The sequence below is a fragment of the Zalophus californianus genome, chromosome 4, assembly GCF_009762305.2.
Source record: "Zalophus californianus isolate mZalCal1 chromosome 4, mZalCal1.pri.v2, whole genome shotgun sequence".
In the NCBI taxonomy this organism is placed as follows: Eukaryota; Metazoa; Chordata; class Mammalia; order Carnivora; family Otariidae; genus Zalophus; species Zalophus californianus.
Window position 1 is genome coordinate 127751476 of NC_045598.1, and position 17918 is coordinate 127769393.

The window sequence follows — 17918 nt, forward strand, 5'->3', positions numbered from 1 at the left end:
GACTCTGTGCGCCCTGGGGATTGGTGGGCTGTGTAGTCATACCGTAACTTGGTTGGTAGTGCCTGATGTTCTTAAGACAGACAAGGGAAACAATGATTTCACCTGGTCACTAGGTGGTTAATGAACAATGTCTTGAAGACACAAGCCAGATTTGCTGGATGGAAAGTCACTTCTCCTTTTCCTTCCGAACTTTCTCTTTTAAGACCCAATATAAATAGCTCTTTCTACTCTTCTTTTCCTTTGCAAAAATAATAGCTTATTTGGTCATGGGTCCAAGGTTAATGACTTATTAAGAAGAATCCAGATCTTTGAAATACTAAGGAACTTACTTGCCTACCGTAGGGCTATGGGGAGCCCTGACCTGATCCCAGAAATACAAAATCTGGCTTTCTAAAATTTGGGAGGGGTAGATAGGAAGGGAAGGGAAATCCTTTCATTCCTTCTTGAAGAGTCACTCTCTCTCTCTCTCTCTGTCTTCCCTTCTCTTTCTATCTCTTCCTCCCTACCTCCTTCCCTCAATCTCTCTCGAATTTCTGCCCCCCCCCTTTTTTTAATCAGAAATCCCATTTTTCATTAGATTTAGAAGTTTAGGAAACATTTGACTCTTAAGTGTTTACCACAGAACGTTGAAATCATGGTGGATAAATTTAGTTCATATATATATGATCACTTTTGGTCCTGCCCCAAAACTCTGAAGGATTTAATTCCCAGGGAGGAGCCACAGTGAACCCGGGTTTTACCCTTTACCACAAAACTATTATTCTCAGTAGTTATTGGATTTTTAACTCTGATTTCCTATAAAAAATTTAGTTCTGATCAACACCCTGTTATTTTATTAACCTATGTTGCCTTCACAATATCTTTTTTTTTGTTTCACGCAGGCATTCTTACACCGAATGAACCAGTGTGCCGCATCAAAAATTGACAAAAATGTAACAGAAGAAACAGTGAAGGTGAGGAGGCGCAGTTGGCCCTCAACCCAAGCGCACATTCCCCTTTAGCTAAAATTTCATCTGTGGGATGTTACTCTAAGGCTCTTCAGCTTCTCCTCTGTTCCAGGATAAGTTCTGCACCAGTCACTTGAGTGGGCGACCCTGAGAAAAAGGGAAACGAGGGTTTGGGAAAAGAAACAGGGTGATGAGGATGGTGTAGAAGACATGGAGCAATTTTTTGCCAAGGCCTTAGGACAGTTTGAAAAGAGGAAGAAAAACAAACCCACGACCGAGAATCTCAGCGTCTGTGGGGGCTGGGGGCAGAGCCTGTGTGAGAGCATTGCCAGAAGTGGCTTAGGAAGGCAAGATATGGACAAATTTGACTACCAGTCTCTGATCACCAAAGAACAAACGATTTGGATGGTTCCATGGTGCAGAAAACGTCTGCATAATATCTTCAACTCAGAAACGAATGTATAAGCCTTTCCTTTTAGGCTGCAGGAAAGGAAAATGATGAAGAGTTTTGTAAAGGGGGAAGAGGTAAATGAAAATTAATTGCACTACCATCATTGTTCATTTAAGCTGTATAAATTATCATTGATACTTATTTTTGGTGCTGATTTGCCGTTTTATTTTACTAAAAAAAATTCCCAAGGATTTTTATAGGCCATTCTGACTATTTTTTCATAAATTAAATACTAACTTTCAAATTCTCCTTACCATGGGAGCATTTTAGTTTGTGTGCTTTAGGTTGCAAGCAAAAGACACTTCTTATTCAAATGACTTGAAGATACTTTGGCTCTCATTTGGGGACTCCAGACAGAAGAGAAGGTTCAGGACCTGTGACTCAGGGAGATCAATAAGTTTGCCAGGTTCTGTCTAGCTCTTCACTTTGCCATCCAGGTTATCCATTTTGCCCCTCGTCTAGCTCCTCTTGACGCTGCAAAATGACCCTGTAGCTGTCCCAGCTGTCACTTCAGACATAGCCCCTTTCCAGAGGGGAACAGGGCTGTCCATTCCAGGATGCCCTTCCAGAGAGAGCAAAGAAGCCCTTGCTCCCCAAAGCCTGCCAGCAAATCCGCCCGCACTAGGTTATCTGCCACCCATTCTCACTAATGGGGTGGGGACTGTCATGCTTGGATTTAGTCACTCAGGCTTTTCCTGAGAGCCAGGAATAGGTTTCTGGTTCCCAGAGTTGTGTGGGAGAAGAAAGGATGTCCAGACAAAATTGGAGCTCTGCCCTCCGGGCGGGTGGGAAGGATAGCTATGCCCCAAAGTTTCCAGCTTGGAGACAGAATGCTGTACTCTCATGGAGTTTTTTTTTTTTTTTTTTTTTTTTTAAACCTGCTTCACTATTGAACTTACTTACATTTATTTGCAGATGCTGTTCTCAAACATTGAAGATATCCTCGCTGTACATAAGGAATTTTTAAAAGTCGTGGAAGAGTGCCTACATCCAGAACCTAATGCTCAACAAGAAGTGGGAACCTGCTTTCTTCACTTTGTAGGATCAATTTCTGTTTATTTTAAAAGCTTTTCCCCACCCCCACCCCCGATTTTAAGATTTAACTTTTGGCACAGTAGAATGTGAGAATTCAACATTAGAAGTAAAATGTAACACCAAAAGTTTGGGGTCTTTTAAGGCCAATGAAACCTTCCACTGAGAGCCAGAAAAGGGGTGAGGGCCTCTCACATCATCCATTTTATTCAGTGAAGAATAAACAGCCTTTTCTTTTTCCCAACAAGTTAGTTCTTCGCATCCTCTGTAGCTTTGAATTCTAATGAATATTCAGGCTGTTCATAATGAATGGATTTTTATGTTTCTCTCAAACATAGAGCATTTCCCTTTTGAGGCAGAAAATCCTTACTCTTATAATGGCGTGATGAGCCTTTTGTGAGTCAGAATGTTCCCTTGTTAATCGACTGGTGACAAGCCTGCAGGTGAATCAGCCGCGTCACTCTAGGTACACAGATGCCTGAGTCTCACTGTTTCTCAAGGATGGTTTCTCAGAAGGTTGTACTGAGTGGTGCAGAAGAAAAACCAGCCAATCCTCAGTTGTTTATTACACGTCACGCTCGTGTGATCATTTCCGTCTCTTTGGACATGATAATTGAAATTATTTGTGCAATTGATTTATAAAGTAAAAAGTCACCTGTAAAATGAAAATTGTTTTCAGAACTAAAGGGCATTCATACCAAAAAAAAAAAAAAAAAGTGCTGCTATTTATACCATTCCACTGATGCTAATTTTCAGAATACCCACCTGAATGGCATTTTTACCAAAATGCTGTATAACTAATCTTTTATTTAAAAATGCGTAAGAGTATTAGAAATCAATTTTTGTTTATTTTCATTTCTGTTTAGCCTTTAGAAAGGTAACAATATGTAGTTTCTAGGTCTGTATTTCTATATGTAGTGAGCAGACGCTGCATATGTTCTTTTTATAATCAGGAAATATTTCATAAAGTTAATTAATATTAAATGGAGAAAAGCTCCTTGGCATAGGGAGATCAAGCCTTGCTTTCTTTGAGCATGACTGGAAACCACGCATGTTTGTGTCCACTTAATCCAGACTGTTCCTTTTCATGAAAGAATTCAAATCTTCTGCCAGCTGGAACATTTGCTTTCTTAGTCCAGGGCCGCACATGGGAATCTTGCACCCTGACATCCATTTCCTCAGTAACACACTATGAATCTGTCATCCATGAATTTAGCTAAACTATTTCTGAAGTGTGTTTCATTCTGGGTCATACCATCTCTTGAAGTAAGTAATTCAGTATATTTTCTACTGGCTATATAAAATAGCACTCAGTGTTGCTTTCCAAATGCATGTCTTGGAAATTTCAGAGGACACACTTCTGTTCCAGTATTTGATCGATACATTTTCTGTGTCTTCCTCTTATTGGTACCACTTTGATAGATACTAATCCTAGCCACTGAGAGAAAATCTGATGATGGAAGGATACTTAGAGATCATGATGGTGAAATTACTCCCTTTTTGAAAGTACCTCTTCTGTGTCAAATATAAGGGTTGTTTATTTTGTTCCTCACTTGATCACTTTTAGTGACAGCTCTAAGCATTAGAGAATCTTTATGTTAATCCTGAATCTGCCTACCATTGCCCATCATTGATTGCCCTGGCAATTTCTACCCAGGGGTCTTAGTTTTGTGTTTTGGAGCTACATAGAGTTGTAAGCCTGTTACAATATGACAGCTACCAGCTACAATATGACAGAAAGTAGCTACCACTTCCTTACTTTATTATACTAACAAATATCTCTGTTTGAAATGACCTCTCATGTGTAGTGTCTCCAAAGTCCCTCATTATCTTAGTCACTTTTTGCTTGATATTTTCCTGTTTGTCCATGTCCCTTGTAAACACAACTGTCTAGATTGGTGCATACAAACTACAGGGTACTAGGTCTCTCTATTCCTGTATGATCTGGCACATGCTTTTCCCTCTTCCTAAAATGCTTCTTTCCCTCTCCCTGCCTGGGAATGATGGATTGATTCATCTCTCTGGACCTTGCTCAGATATTACTTTTTTTTTTTTTTAAAGCTGTATCTGAATCCTCTCAGGAAAGCTAAGTACTTTCTTCTCTGTAATTTGCTACTGTTTGGTTCATTTACTTATTATTGCATACATCATATTGGACTCTAGTTAATATAAGCTATCGTTTTTTCCTAGGCAATTCTTCATGGATCAGAGAAAATTGATAAATAAACTGTAGAGCTCCCAAAATATAGTAAATATAGTAAACACTTTGGACACATAAAGCTTGTCCACAAACATCATGCAGGTTAATCTTTCCAAATGGCTACTAATATGACTCTAACTTATCCTTATTCGAATTCACAGAAAGACAAGTTTCGTATCTATGATGAATATTGTAGTAACCATGAGAAGGCACAAAAATTGCTTTTTGAACTTAACAAAATAAGAACAATCCGCACATTTCTTTTGGTAAGTATATGTTTAAGTGTTACCATATGCTGTGATTTGTTGATAGGCTCACTAAGGAGCCAATGACTAGCATCAGTGTGGTGTAAAAACTACTCGTGGGGCAATGCTCTAAATGTGTCCAGGCTAGGAGACTAGAGTCCTTTGATAAACGTAAGAAGGGAGAGTTGGCAGAAGCTTGTGCATGGGAAAACACTGATAATGCCCTCTCCTGGTCGACTATGAATTGTTTGTGAGAACCACAGATTCCTAGTGCGAGAAGACGTTTATGCCAGAGTTCATCATCACTTTTATATCCCTCAGCTCCCTATGGGGCGGTCACAGGAAGGAAACAGATCCTGAGTATTGTAGAAAAGAAATTTAAAGATTGACCTTTCTTCTACATACATTCCTTATTCACTTTTCACAGATAGAACAAGAATATATATTTAATTTCTCCAGGATAGCACAAATAAATGCATATTTTGGTAGTAATTTGGACAACTGCCAGTGAGGACCACATCGTAAATGTACAATTCAATAATATCTAGCAAATTGTGGAGTGGAGCAACCATCCCCATTATCCAGTTATAGAGATTTCCAGCACCCCAAAAAGTCCCTCATGCTTGCTCACCACCCATCTCTACAACCACCATGAACTCTAGGCAATCATTTGATTTACTTTCGATCTCCATAGTTTGCCTTTTCTGGATAGTTCATATAAATGGAATCCTTCAATGTACTCTTTTTTGCCTGGATTCATTTACTGAGTAAAATGTTTTGAGGTTCATCCTCATTGTAGCATATATCCATATGCCATTGATTTTTATTGCTGAATAGTATTCCATTGTATGGATATACCATATTTTGTTTATCCATTTGCCAGTGTATGAACATTGGGTGAGCAAGCAAGCATGATTAATGATGGACCTTGAAGATCATTTCAGAGAGAGATATTTATTAGAAAAGTCAGGAAATGTCCACTTTGAGCTATTTTATAAACAATGCTGCTATGAACATTCACGTACAAGTTTTTGTGTGAATAATTTTCATTCTCTTGGGTAGATGCTAAGAGTGGAACTGCTAGGTCATAGTAAGTTTATGTTTAATAAACTGCCAAGGTGACTGCCATATACACCAGCAATGTATGATGATTGCAGTTTCTTTTTACCTTTGCAAACACAGTTCCAAGTATAGCTATGATAGTGGATGTGTAGTTTATCTCAAGGTTATTTTTATTTGCATTTCTCTCATGACCAATGATATCAGGCATGCTTTCTAGGTTCTTATTAGCCATTCCATATGTCCTGTTGGTGAAATGCTTATTCAAATCTTTTGTCCATTTTTAAATTGAGATGTTTGTCTTACATTGAGCTATAGGTGTTCTTTATTTTGGAGACAGCTTCTGTATCTGACATATGATTTGTGAATATTTCCACCCAGTGTGGTTTGTTCATTTAAAAATGTTATATTTGAAAATAGTCCGATTTATTAAATTTTTTCCATATGAACATGTTTTTGTTATATTTAAGAAGTCTGTATTTGGGTCTTCTACCTTGTTAAGTTTATTACCAAGTGTTTTACTCTTTTTGATGTTGTTGTGATTGGAATGATCTTAATTTCATTTTTTTGGATTGTTCATTGCTACCATATAAACATTTGACTTTTACTTATTTTTGTTTATTGTATATTTTTGTATCCTGTGTTTAAATTCATGTATTGGTCTAGTAGGTTTTTTTTGTAGATTCTTTATGATATTTTACATATGGGATCGTGTCATCCGAGAGTAAAGACAGTTTTATTACTTCCTTTTCAATATAGATGTCTTTTTTTTTTTTTTTTTTTAACCTGGGCTTTTGCACTGGTTAGAACCAGTACAATGTCGAATGGAAGTGATAAGAACAGACATGCCTGCCTTGTTTCTGATCTTAGGGGGAAATCAGTTTTTCATCATTAAGTGTGATGTTAGCTGTAGGTTTATTCGCAGATGTCCTTTTCTGCTTGAAGAAGTCCTACTATATTCATAGTTTGTTAAGAGTTTTTATTGTGACCTTTTTGCCTTTTTCAATATAGGTGTTTAAAGCTATGAATTTTGCCCTACACACTGCGTTAGTTTTATTCCATAAAATTTGACATGTGTTTTCATTTTCATTCAGTTTTTGAGAATGTCTAGTTTCCTTTGTAATATCTTTAGTCTATTCTTTATTTAGAGTTTGTCTTGGAAGGCAGTTCTGCATGGGACTTGTGTCCCTGCACATTTTCCGAGCAGAGGAACTGACTGCCTTTGTTCTGGCTGATCTTTTAAAGGATGTTTATACCACGAACAGCCTCAGAAGGTAGAGATATTCTCTTCCTCCTAAGGGGCGGGCAGTCACTCCTGCTGCCCTCATGGAAGATACATGTTTCTTCGCTTCAGGTCTCCTCTCCTGGTGTCCATGTGCATGGGCCACCTGGTCTTCCTTGTCTTGTGATGTGGGAACTGAGCCGTGGGAAACTGGCCCCAAAATAGTGATACTCTGGCTACCGCTATTGCTATAAGGAAAAAAAAAGTCCTGTAGCTCTGGCCTAGGAGTTTCATGTGTTCTTCCAGCACCCATAAATCTCTGGCAGGTTAACTTTTGAGCTTGCAGGTAGGGTAAAATCTTAGAATCATCAGTTTTAACATTCTGTTATTTTATTTCCCAATATTGGAATTTTCCAAATTTCTTTCTGTAGTTGATTTTTTAAATTTAATTCCATTCTGGTCAGAGAACATATTTAAATCATTTTAAGGCGTTTTTATGGCTTAGCATATGGTCTGTCCTGGAGTTTTTTTTTTTTTTTTTCTCCTCTGTATGTCCCATGTGTGCTTAAAAACTATGCATATTCTGCTGGTGTTGGGCGGAGTGTTCTATAAATGTTAGGTCATTTTTGTTCATAGTGCTGTTTCTGTCTTCTTTCTCCTTTCCTCTAGGTGTTCTGTCAGTTACTGAGGGTAGGATATTGAAATCTATAGGTATAATTGTTAAATTGTCTGTCTTGCCTTTCACTCATGTCAGTTTTTGTTTTAAGTGTTTTGGGGCTCTGTTGTTAAATATGTATTCATTGAAAGTGCTTCTATTTATATTTCTATTGATCATAAAATGTTTTTCTTTGTCCCTAGGGATATTTCTTTTCTTAAAGTCTATTTTGCCTCATATTATTATAGCCATGACACTTCTTGTACTGTTTGTATGTTATATCTTTTTCCATTATTTTACTTATAAACTATTTATGTCTTTCAATCTAAAACATGCCCCTGGAAGGCAGTATATAGTCGTATCTTGCCTTTTTAAAAAATGTTATTTTATTTAAATTCAATTAGCCAATGTATAGTACATCATCCGGATCTTGCTTTTTTATCCAGCCTGACAATCTCTGCCTTTTGATTGAAGTGTTCCATTCATTGATCTTTAATGTAATTATTGATATTGTTGTATTGACATGTACCATTTTATCGTTTTTTCTTTTGTTGTTGTTGTTCCTCTGTTCCTCCTTTACCTTCCTTAGTGTACTATTTTACTTCCTGTGTTGATTTTTTTTTTTTACCTATATTTTTTAGGTTTTTTGGGGGGGTGATTGCTCTAAGAACAATATTCATCTTAATTTATCAAGTCTATTTCCTGAAGTTGGTTATTGTTTTTTGTTTGTTTTGTTTTGTGTTTAGTAACTTTCCTGGGCTTGATTTGAGGACCTGTGACTCTTGTATGTGCAGCTGTTATCTCTACTCAGGTTTTTGTTTTATAATTTAGCCTTTCTTTTTAGGGGTCACTCCAGTGACTGTTTAACTTAGTTCAGTTGGTGATTTGTCAGAGGTGATCAGACATTGTTAATCGTCTTATCTGTGGATCTATGTGTGAGTTTGGGGGGTGGGGGAGACATTCGGAGGGCAGGCAGTTTTCAAGTCAGATCTGGATTTTTCTTTCCCTGCGGATTCCCTCTCCCCTTGGGTGTTTTCTGCATGTGCACAGTCTGACACCTGCTCCAAGGAAGGCTGCAATCTCAGGCTAACAGAATTGTGGGCATTCTACATTTTTGTTTTGGAGTGTGCTAATTTTATTGACAACACCCCCAGGTGTGAGATTTTTATTCTCTGCAGCCCCATCTGGAAGCAGGTTTTCAGGGCCCCTGTCATGGGGCCACTGCAGTAGAGCCACTGTTCAGGGTGAGCTGGGGAAGGTGGGGGCAGGGGGAGGCAGGGGGAAGGTGGGAGAAGCTCAGGTGAAAATGCCATAGACTCCCACCATTCTTACCTGAAAATTCAACAGCTTTTCATGAATAAACACATCTCAATTTTTTGTTTGACTTTAGTTGATTTCTAGAGCCCTGAAATTGATATTTTTGACAATTTGCTGAGTATTATAGTTGTGTTTTGGGAAGAGGATTTACTGATCCCTTTTCTCTCCCACAGCCAAAAGAGGCTCCTATGCCACTAAAATTTTAGGGTCCTTTATATAAAGTGTTAGAACTTTGTTGTCTTAGTGAATCCATTTAGTTCTCAGCAGAGTTGACTGTTTGCCTTGGTCTAGTTTATTGACTGAATTGTGTCAAGCCCTGCCAGTAGTCTCAGAGGAGTGCTGGTTTTTAGATGATCCTACAGCACAGTCTGATAGGAAACCTGGCTTTTATAATTCCTGCCCTGGCACTCAGTGACCACTAATTATTCGAATGACTTTAGGAAATTCATTATATTGCTGGTATCATTTTCCATCTCCATAAAATGGGGATAATAACAATCACCCTTGGGAAAACAGGTAAGAGTTTACAGATTTGGTGGTGGTATTATTTGGAGTACTTGGATGTGCTGCCACCTCAATAAGTTGTCAGCATCAGGGAAATCTCTGGGAACTCAGAGAGAAGACATTCTTTATGTACACATCAGGAGAGAGCTGGCTTTCATAAGACAGTCTAAAGTGGCAACCAACCTCTGCTATTATGAAGACAGTTCATAATCTGTACCATACTATTAGACAAGGAATTAACAGTGTGTTAAGCTGTCATGAATTTCGTAGGGTGCTTCAACCCAGAGCTAGATAAAGGGGGTGGCCGCATTTGTAAGGGGTGCTAACTTGTGTAGGGATACTGAAACATCCCTGGAAATATAGTGAGATGTACATAGATGTGTTTCATATGGTTCCTCTGGGGACAATACCATGCAAAGTTGGAAAGAATATTTTGATAAACTGATTGCAATAGGGGATGAGGCCCTCAAAGAGCATGCTTGAATCAGAACACTTTGCTGCCCCATCTTCTAAAGTGTCTGGGTGAAGTTAAAGTCATGGTGTTAGTTTTGCTGACTTGAATACACAAATTGCTGCGAAAGCCAAGTTGCTCAGGACAGTGGGGCGGTTCTGCTACCCTCAGTCTTTCCTTTTCATCTTTTCCTGCTCAGCACTTGGTCTCTCTTCTCAATGAATATAGGACAGTAGTCTTAAAATGGTGGTCTAAAGGTTGATAAATCATCGGTATGATATTTGAGGGGCCCTTTTCTCCCTTTACTGTGTATTTATTGACTGCTATCTTTTTGCCAATCACTCTGATAGACATTGCAGAAGCAGGATTTGGCACAAGTTTCAAATCTTTTTTTTATTGATGGTCAAACTATAAAATAAAGACCAGATGCTTCAGAGGTTATAGGCTTCTTTTTTTTTTTTTTTAAATCAGAGTTGATTTTCTCTTCTATTTCATCTTACTGTGCTGATTTTGAGATTTCTCCATTCATCTTGCCTCTCTGGAGATCGTATCTGACCTCCTTCTCTGAGATTGGCTGGCCAGTTTCATCGGTGAGGTATTATAGCTAAAAGTGACTTAGCAATCACTTGGTTGAAACATGACAGTTTGACAGTTTTACAGGCAGGAAAACTAGCATTCTGAAATCAACCCAAGTTACATCACTAGTCAGTGGCAAAGCACATATAGAACCCAGTTGTCTCTAGGCCTGCTCTTTACCCCACAGCACAACACCACAATTCAACTACAACACAACTCCCTTTATAAGTAGGATTGATCTGTGTATCTTTGTGTCTATTATTTATTCATCCATCAGTCCATTCATCTGTCTGTCCATCCATCCATCCATCTACCCACTCATCTATCCATTCCTCCGTCTCTATCCTATTTCTTTTTCCTCAGACTTCATAGTCAGGAGAATATATAATAATTAATTTTCAAGATATATATTCAAAACACATTTTGGTTTCTATAACTAATACAAAATGGAAAAATATTTCTCCTTGTCTTCTGTAAATGGTATTTGTGATTGCAAGGGCTCATCTCAGAGAAAGAAACTCTATAGAGACAGGCTTTCACAAGTTTTTAGCAGAAGATTTTATGATAGAAGAAAATTTCATGGCTTCAGGTTTAAAAAATTGTAATTAATTATTTTTATCTCCACTGCAGAACTGCATGCTACTTGGAGGACGGAAGAACACAGATGTTCCCCTGGAAGGATATTTAGTAACACCAATACAAAGAATTTGCAAGTACCCTCTCCTTTTGAAGGTATTTTATGTGTTTATTTCACTGTAGTATTTTCCTTGTACCTGCATATTTTGCTGATGGTCTTTAAAAAATTTTTGTTTTAAATAATATGATTTTCTAAAGAAAGGGCAGATCATAGTTACTAGGGAAAATAGCTATTTTGTCACATATATATGGATTAGGAAACAAATATTTTGGGAAAAGAGACTTTTAGTGCTCCTTGTAGAAAACATACTTGTTTGAGTTTTATTTAGAGAAAATGCATTAGTTTCAAGATAGATCCCATTAAGTACCTTATGACCAGTTTATATCACATTTTATCTACAGGGTTCTTTATCTTAAGTAAATCTACTGTTGGTGTATTTTTTGACTTCCCCTAACATTGGTGTCTTCTTGATGCTAATGAAATTAAAGTGCAAGTTACATAATTTCAGAGCTTGATTTTTGAATCAGTGTTTGTTACAGGGAATGGTATGGGTCACATGGGACAATAATGATAGGATGTAGAATGACAGTGCTAAGCAAATGCTGCCTCTGGATGACAGGATATGTCCCATTAATGGTTGTAGGCCCATTGCCTCATTACAATGACCAAAAGTGTTATTGTGAAAAACATATTATAATGTGCTAATTATGCTTGTACCGCAAGAGTATGCAAATAGATTAGAATAGCAATTCTGGAAATGGTGGTTTTGGAACTATAACAGCAGGACAGGCAGTTTTGGATAGTGGTTGAGCACATGAGCTCTGAGTTCAAATCCTAAGTATTCTGTTTACTAGCTGTGTGACTGAACGCATAATCTAACCCCTTAAAACCTTGGCTTTTTATTAATGAAACAGAAATAATGATGTTGGAATTGTAGCATATATCTGCAAGAATGTGTATAATGGATATGTATATCTGTTTGTGTATGTGTGTATATACATATATATGCATCTGGAAAAAGTATTACATAAAAATAGTAATTGAACTGTTTTATGCAAATCATTTAGCACAGTTATGTACACCATATGTTAGCTGTTATTACTCAAATATGTTTGATTCTGATTTATTTTAATAGATAAACTACTACTTGCTCTCTAAATTTTTAAAATACTCCAATATGCTATGCACATATTAACTGGTGTTCTTATTGATTTACTTTTTGAGAAACAAATGTAAGGAATTTGAGCTAAAAATACATTTTTTTAACTACAACTTCCGTGAGTGACATAACTGGGTTTTTGTTAAAATTTCTTTGAAAACAATTTCTCCTTATTTAAAAGCAAGTTAAAATTGCTTGGTTAAGCTGTAGAGAGAAGCTAACATGGGTATCTCCAGTTCTGCAGAGCTTTAGTGTGGTCTTCAGAAGGTCAGGAGGATTGGTGCAAACCTGACTCCTATCTTTCTGAGAGTCCTTTCAGACTCCTGACTTGGTGACTCAGATTGCTTCGGCTATTCCTGGACCTGATTTTGGAATCCCAAGCATTTGTTTGTTTTAAGAGTCAGAAGGGATAGTGATATTAAGAGAAACACATCATACTAAGTAGTCGTTCTAAATCACTCCTGGATAAGGGATGACCACCAGATGGGGTTGGCTGAGCTGACCTCTCAAAAGATAGAATCATGGACACATCCTTGCTTAGGAAGAAAAAGATCAACTCAGAGCACCTTCAAGGAAGTGGAAAGATGACATCTTTCCCCCTCTTTGGATGATTATCTTTACAAAGAAACATGAAGAAACTATTTACTTGTGTGTAGATAAGTTGGTGTTGATAATTTTTTTGTTGTTGTACCATTGTGCTGATAATCTCTTTGATTTTGGATGGTTTTATTTATTCAGAGAAAAACATTAGGGGATTAGGCTGTGTGTTAAAGAAAAGGTTGTATTTGTGGAACTTGAAATTACTGCTTTGGCCAACCAGCACAGGGTTCATAGAAAGCAACTAATGAAAAATTATGACTAGTCATTTATCTTGCTATTTCACATTATCTAAATTCATGTCTCAACTCCACAGATACCTATTGGGCACAATTGCATAGGGCCCCAAATCATAGTCTGTAGACTGACTTGACCACTTCACATGATTTACAAATACTTCTACACTTTAGAATTTTTAGAGAAGCCAGCATATCTCTTTTATGTATTTGTGATCCAACATAAGTTTTTAAATCTTGTCTTGGGTGTTAGCTCTGCAGAACAGAGTGTGAACATACTGAATGCAGGGCCAAAGTTTATGGCAGAATTTTCAACAGTAACAGACCTCAAGAGAGTATAACAACTGCATATTTTCCCACTGTATGTTAAGAATTAAGAAAATTCTTTTAAAGACTTGCCTCAGGATTTCTGTAATTGTGTTAGTTACATGATGATGGCAACTGTAGTAAAGAAACAAACGACTAATTAAAAAGCAATGTGGTCACAACTGTCTAGACAGTGGGTGAAAATGTTTAATTTTGTGCTTCTAAACAACAAACAAAACCTTTTAATATATTTAAAAGATTAAAGATCATTCTTGCTCTGATATCCTGAATGGAAAAAACCATAAAATGCCAAAAAAAACCCCAAAATCGAAACAAAAAAAAAAAGCTCTTGAGGGGCATATGGCAATTCATTCATTGCAGAAAATGAACCCGAGTAATTGGTGAAAATAGCATAAATTGTTCCTTTAGTGATGGAGTATCGTGGAACTTATAAATTTATTTTGCTAGAGTATAAGACATTATTTAAAAATTTTGCTTTACTTCTGACATTTTTTTTTTAAGATTTTATTTTTATTTATTCGAGAGAGAGAGAGAATGAAAGATAGAGAGCACGAGAGGGAAGAGGGTCAGAGGGAGAAGCAGACACCCTGCTGAGCAGGGAGCCTGATGTGGGACTTGATCCCGGGACTCCAGGATCATGACCTGAGCCGAAGGCAGTCGCTTAACCAACTGAGCCACCTAGGCGCCCACTTCTGACATTTTTAATAGTTTCTCAAAAGTATATTAGAAAATAAGCCATTTAAATTATTTTTGAAATTATAGGACATATTTATTTAAAGGCCTACTGTTCTGTTAAAGACTCTAGGAAGACATATAAAGTTATATTTCTGTTGGAACAGAGGTCAATCTCATAAAAAAATTACATGCTGCCGGTGAGATATTTGACAATTTGAAAGGAGGAATCTAATTTAGTTTCTGAAAACAAAATAATTTAAAGGCCAAAAATAAAGGAGCTGCAAGATGTGTATCAGAGTAGTGCATATCCATTGGTTCAACCTTTCCTTTTTAATCTTAATCTTAGTGGAGTTTGTGGTGTCACTTCTGCAAGTGGCTCTCACGATCTCTGCAGTTTTCATTTCCTGGTCAGTCTGAACCTGCTGTACCAGAAAGCTGAAGATCAAAGGGTGATTTGTTTTTTGTATATAAACAGGAGTTGCTGAAGCGGACTCCAAGGAAACACAGTGACTACGCAGCAGTAATGGAAGCCCTCCAAGCCATGAAAGCTGTCTGTTCCAACATAAATGAGGCCAAGAGGCAGATGGAGAAGTTAGAAGCCTTAGAGGAATGGCAGTCTCACATTGAAGGCTGGGAGGTACATTCACTCTACTCAACAATGGAGTAGTTTAACTTAAATAAACTTAAAATAGTTTTGTTACGTCTTATGCTGTGTGTAGAATTGTGGACATTGGATGAAACCGTAAATGGTCATTTTCCCAGATAATGTCAGAGAGCTGTAACCATTTATGAAAAGTGCTGTCATTATTATTTCTAAATATCTTTAAAGTGGCCATTAACTGACTTAACATCAACCTGAAAGCTTTGTGATAGAGCCATCTAATACTGTGTGGGTTATAAGCTTTGGTAGTTCAGTATTTGTGCATCTTGATTATCCTTTTTCCTGCCTTCGTTTGGTCAATAAGTACACAGCCTGAATCCTGGAGAGAGTAAGGACAGGGAATAACGCTCCATATGTGTTCTATGATACTGTTATTTTCAGATTCTAAATTAGGTGTTTGATGAGGAATTTCATTTTAAGCTCACTTAATCTCTAAATTTGAATTTCCTCATTTCTTAAATGAAGGAACTGTCTATGATGTGATTTTTAAGGTCCATTCAAGATGGTAAGTTTTATGGATTTATGATTCATTGGAGAAAGATTTTTTAAATGATAAAGTAAATGAAGAGTGATATTCAGAATCTGTAATATGTTTTCATCTATGGGTAACTTTGAATCCCCATTAGTTCATGGGGTTGGAGCCCTGTATTATTTTAGTGCTATATAAAGCACAAACTAAAATTTTGTCTCTAAATTGGCTTACTTGAGAAGAGCATGAGCTTTCAACTAGGATAATTTATTTTTATAAAATAAGCAATTAAGATTTTTTTAAAGGTATAAAGAAGATTTAAAATGTTTCTAAGCAAATAATGTATCACACAAATTCAAGTGGATTGCTTTTTATCTTTAAGACGTTATAATTGGCTGATTTGTTTCATATCTTCAATATGTTGGTTTCCATTTAGATCTAAAATTATACCCACTCAGATTTTCAAAGAGACCTCAAACATTAACCTCCGGGAATTCCCCTATTTATCCACCCTTCACCATGAAACTTTTCAAATGCTAGCTGGGATCTAAGCTTTCTCCTCATCTATATTCTTTCATTTCAAGTGTCCAGGGTGACCTCGTATTTCAGCATGAATGCTACTTATTTCAGTCATTTGAAATGGTTGTGTGTTTTACAACTGATTCATGTTGATAATTCCTTTCCTGGGGAGTGGTTGTCCTGCTGGGTTGAGAAAAATGGACTGAAGTTTGCTTTTGTCGTTCTGTTGTCACTTGAGCGTTGGAAGAAAAACCGAACTTGCTTTAAATTACAGGATTTCTCATTGATATCTGCCAGGCCTTTTCCCAAAACAAAACCTCACAGATTCTTCTCAGTACTCTAGGGAAATGGAATCTGTCATAATTTTGTTCCTCCTCATGTATATCCTAAAAATTGTGTCTACTGCAGAAATAAGAGATTCTTTAAAAAGTGTTGATATTTCTTGCACTGGGCATGCCAGTTACTCAAAGGAAGAATGTGTGTGGATCATACTATGTCCATATACAGCCCGTAACAGTGCGTGCCTCAATCTCACCAGCCTCACTGTATTTACAACAAACAGAGCGCAAGAGGAAAATGGGGCATCGGGACAGAGGAAACGGGCTGCAGGAAATCAGATATGACTACAGTTCTAGCATGCACAGAGGAGATCATACGAGTGTTGGGTCCCAAAAAGGGCAGCAGTGCAGATTCTACTGAGGTAGGATTTGAATGTGATTGCATAAGACACGGCACAGCCATGCTGCTTTGGGAGGTTTTGGGATGTTGAGGGAATGCAGCTTGGAGGAAGGCTCAGCCAACTGGTTGGCAACTTGTGATAAGAATCTGATTCCCCATCTCAGTCCACTGCCTTGGAGAGAGGTGGGGAAAGCTGTTACAGTACTCAGGCCTGGTCCCTTCCTGGAAGCTTAGGAGAAACTGCTGATAGGACTCCAAAGGTGCCCAGGACCAAGGGATAGTTCTGTAGGATGAATGCAGGCCCTTGGGGTGAAGGAGGATAAAGAGCTTTCTTTGAATTGCAAACAAGGATTAAGGTTCAGCTTGCAGACAGTTCTGTGTATGTTTAGAGTAGCTCTAGTGGGATTAGGCCAGGGCCAAGGGTAGATGTCAGGTGGCATGTCCGCCAAGAACAGAGAGAGTTCCTTAAAGAGCCTTTGAGGTGAGAAGTCTTGAGCTAAGGCTGGGAAATAGCTCCCTGTCTAGTTACTTCCCCGAGCTCCTGCAGACCTTTTACAACCACCTTCGGGATGACACCTTTGCTCCAGTAACTAAAATTTCTTGAATGATTAAGTATCTGAGTCTGATACACCATAAATTTGCATTATTTCCACTTTAGGTGGATTATTTATTTCAAGTAAGTCACTTAATTATCCAGGGTCTTTTTTTCCCATTAATCAAATGAAGGCTTTCTTTTTTTTTTTTTTTTTTAAAGATTTTATTTATTTATTTGACAGAGAGATAGAGAGCACAAGTAGGCAGAGTGGCAGGCAGAGGGAGAGGGAGAAGCAGGCTCTCTGCTGAGCAGGGAGCCGGACATGGGGCTCGATCCCAGGACCCTGGGATCATGACCTGAGCCGAAGGCAGCCGTTTAACCGACTGAGCCACCCAGGCGCCCCAAATGAAGGCTTTCTATCGTAAAATCTGTCAGGTATCTTGCCTACCTAGTATTTTGTGCTGTAAATGATCATTACATTCCTTTATGTTGAATTTAGGTCAACAAATGATTGAAATCTGTGGTTCCCAAATCAGATGACATAGTGCAAAAGCCTGACTCGTGAGCAGACTTCGTCTCTAGTCTGGACTCTAACCCTTAGTTTGGGGATGATGCATCAGACCTCTCCCACATACAATGTGGGTTATTGCAGGAGTCAGACGAGATACTTTGAATACTGTAAAATGCTATGCAAATGAGCAGTATTTTAAAGCTCTGGTTCAGTGGTAGGATTTTACCCTTGAGCAGTTCCCATTTGCCTAATATA

The 17918-nt window shown here is 37.8% G+C and overlaps 1 protein-coding gene across 1 annotated transcript in view; it reads left to right on the top strand.

Annotated features, from left to right (window-relative positions):
- PREX2 (phosphatidylinositol-3,4,5-trisphosphate dependent Rac exchange factor 2) overlaps window positions 1-17918 on the top strand; it is a 296111-nt gene that overhangs the window by 64546 nt on the left and 213647 nt on the right. Inside the window, 5 exon segments of the mRNA XM_035727132.1 lie at window positions 882-953; window positions 2314-2436; window positions 4792-4896; window positions 11290-11391; window positions 14766-14927. Of these exon segments, the coding sequence (XP_035583025.1) occupies window positions 882-953; window positions 2314-2436; window positions 4792-4896; window positions 11290-11391; window positions 14766-14927 (564 nt within the window).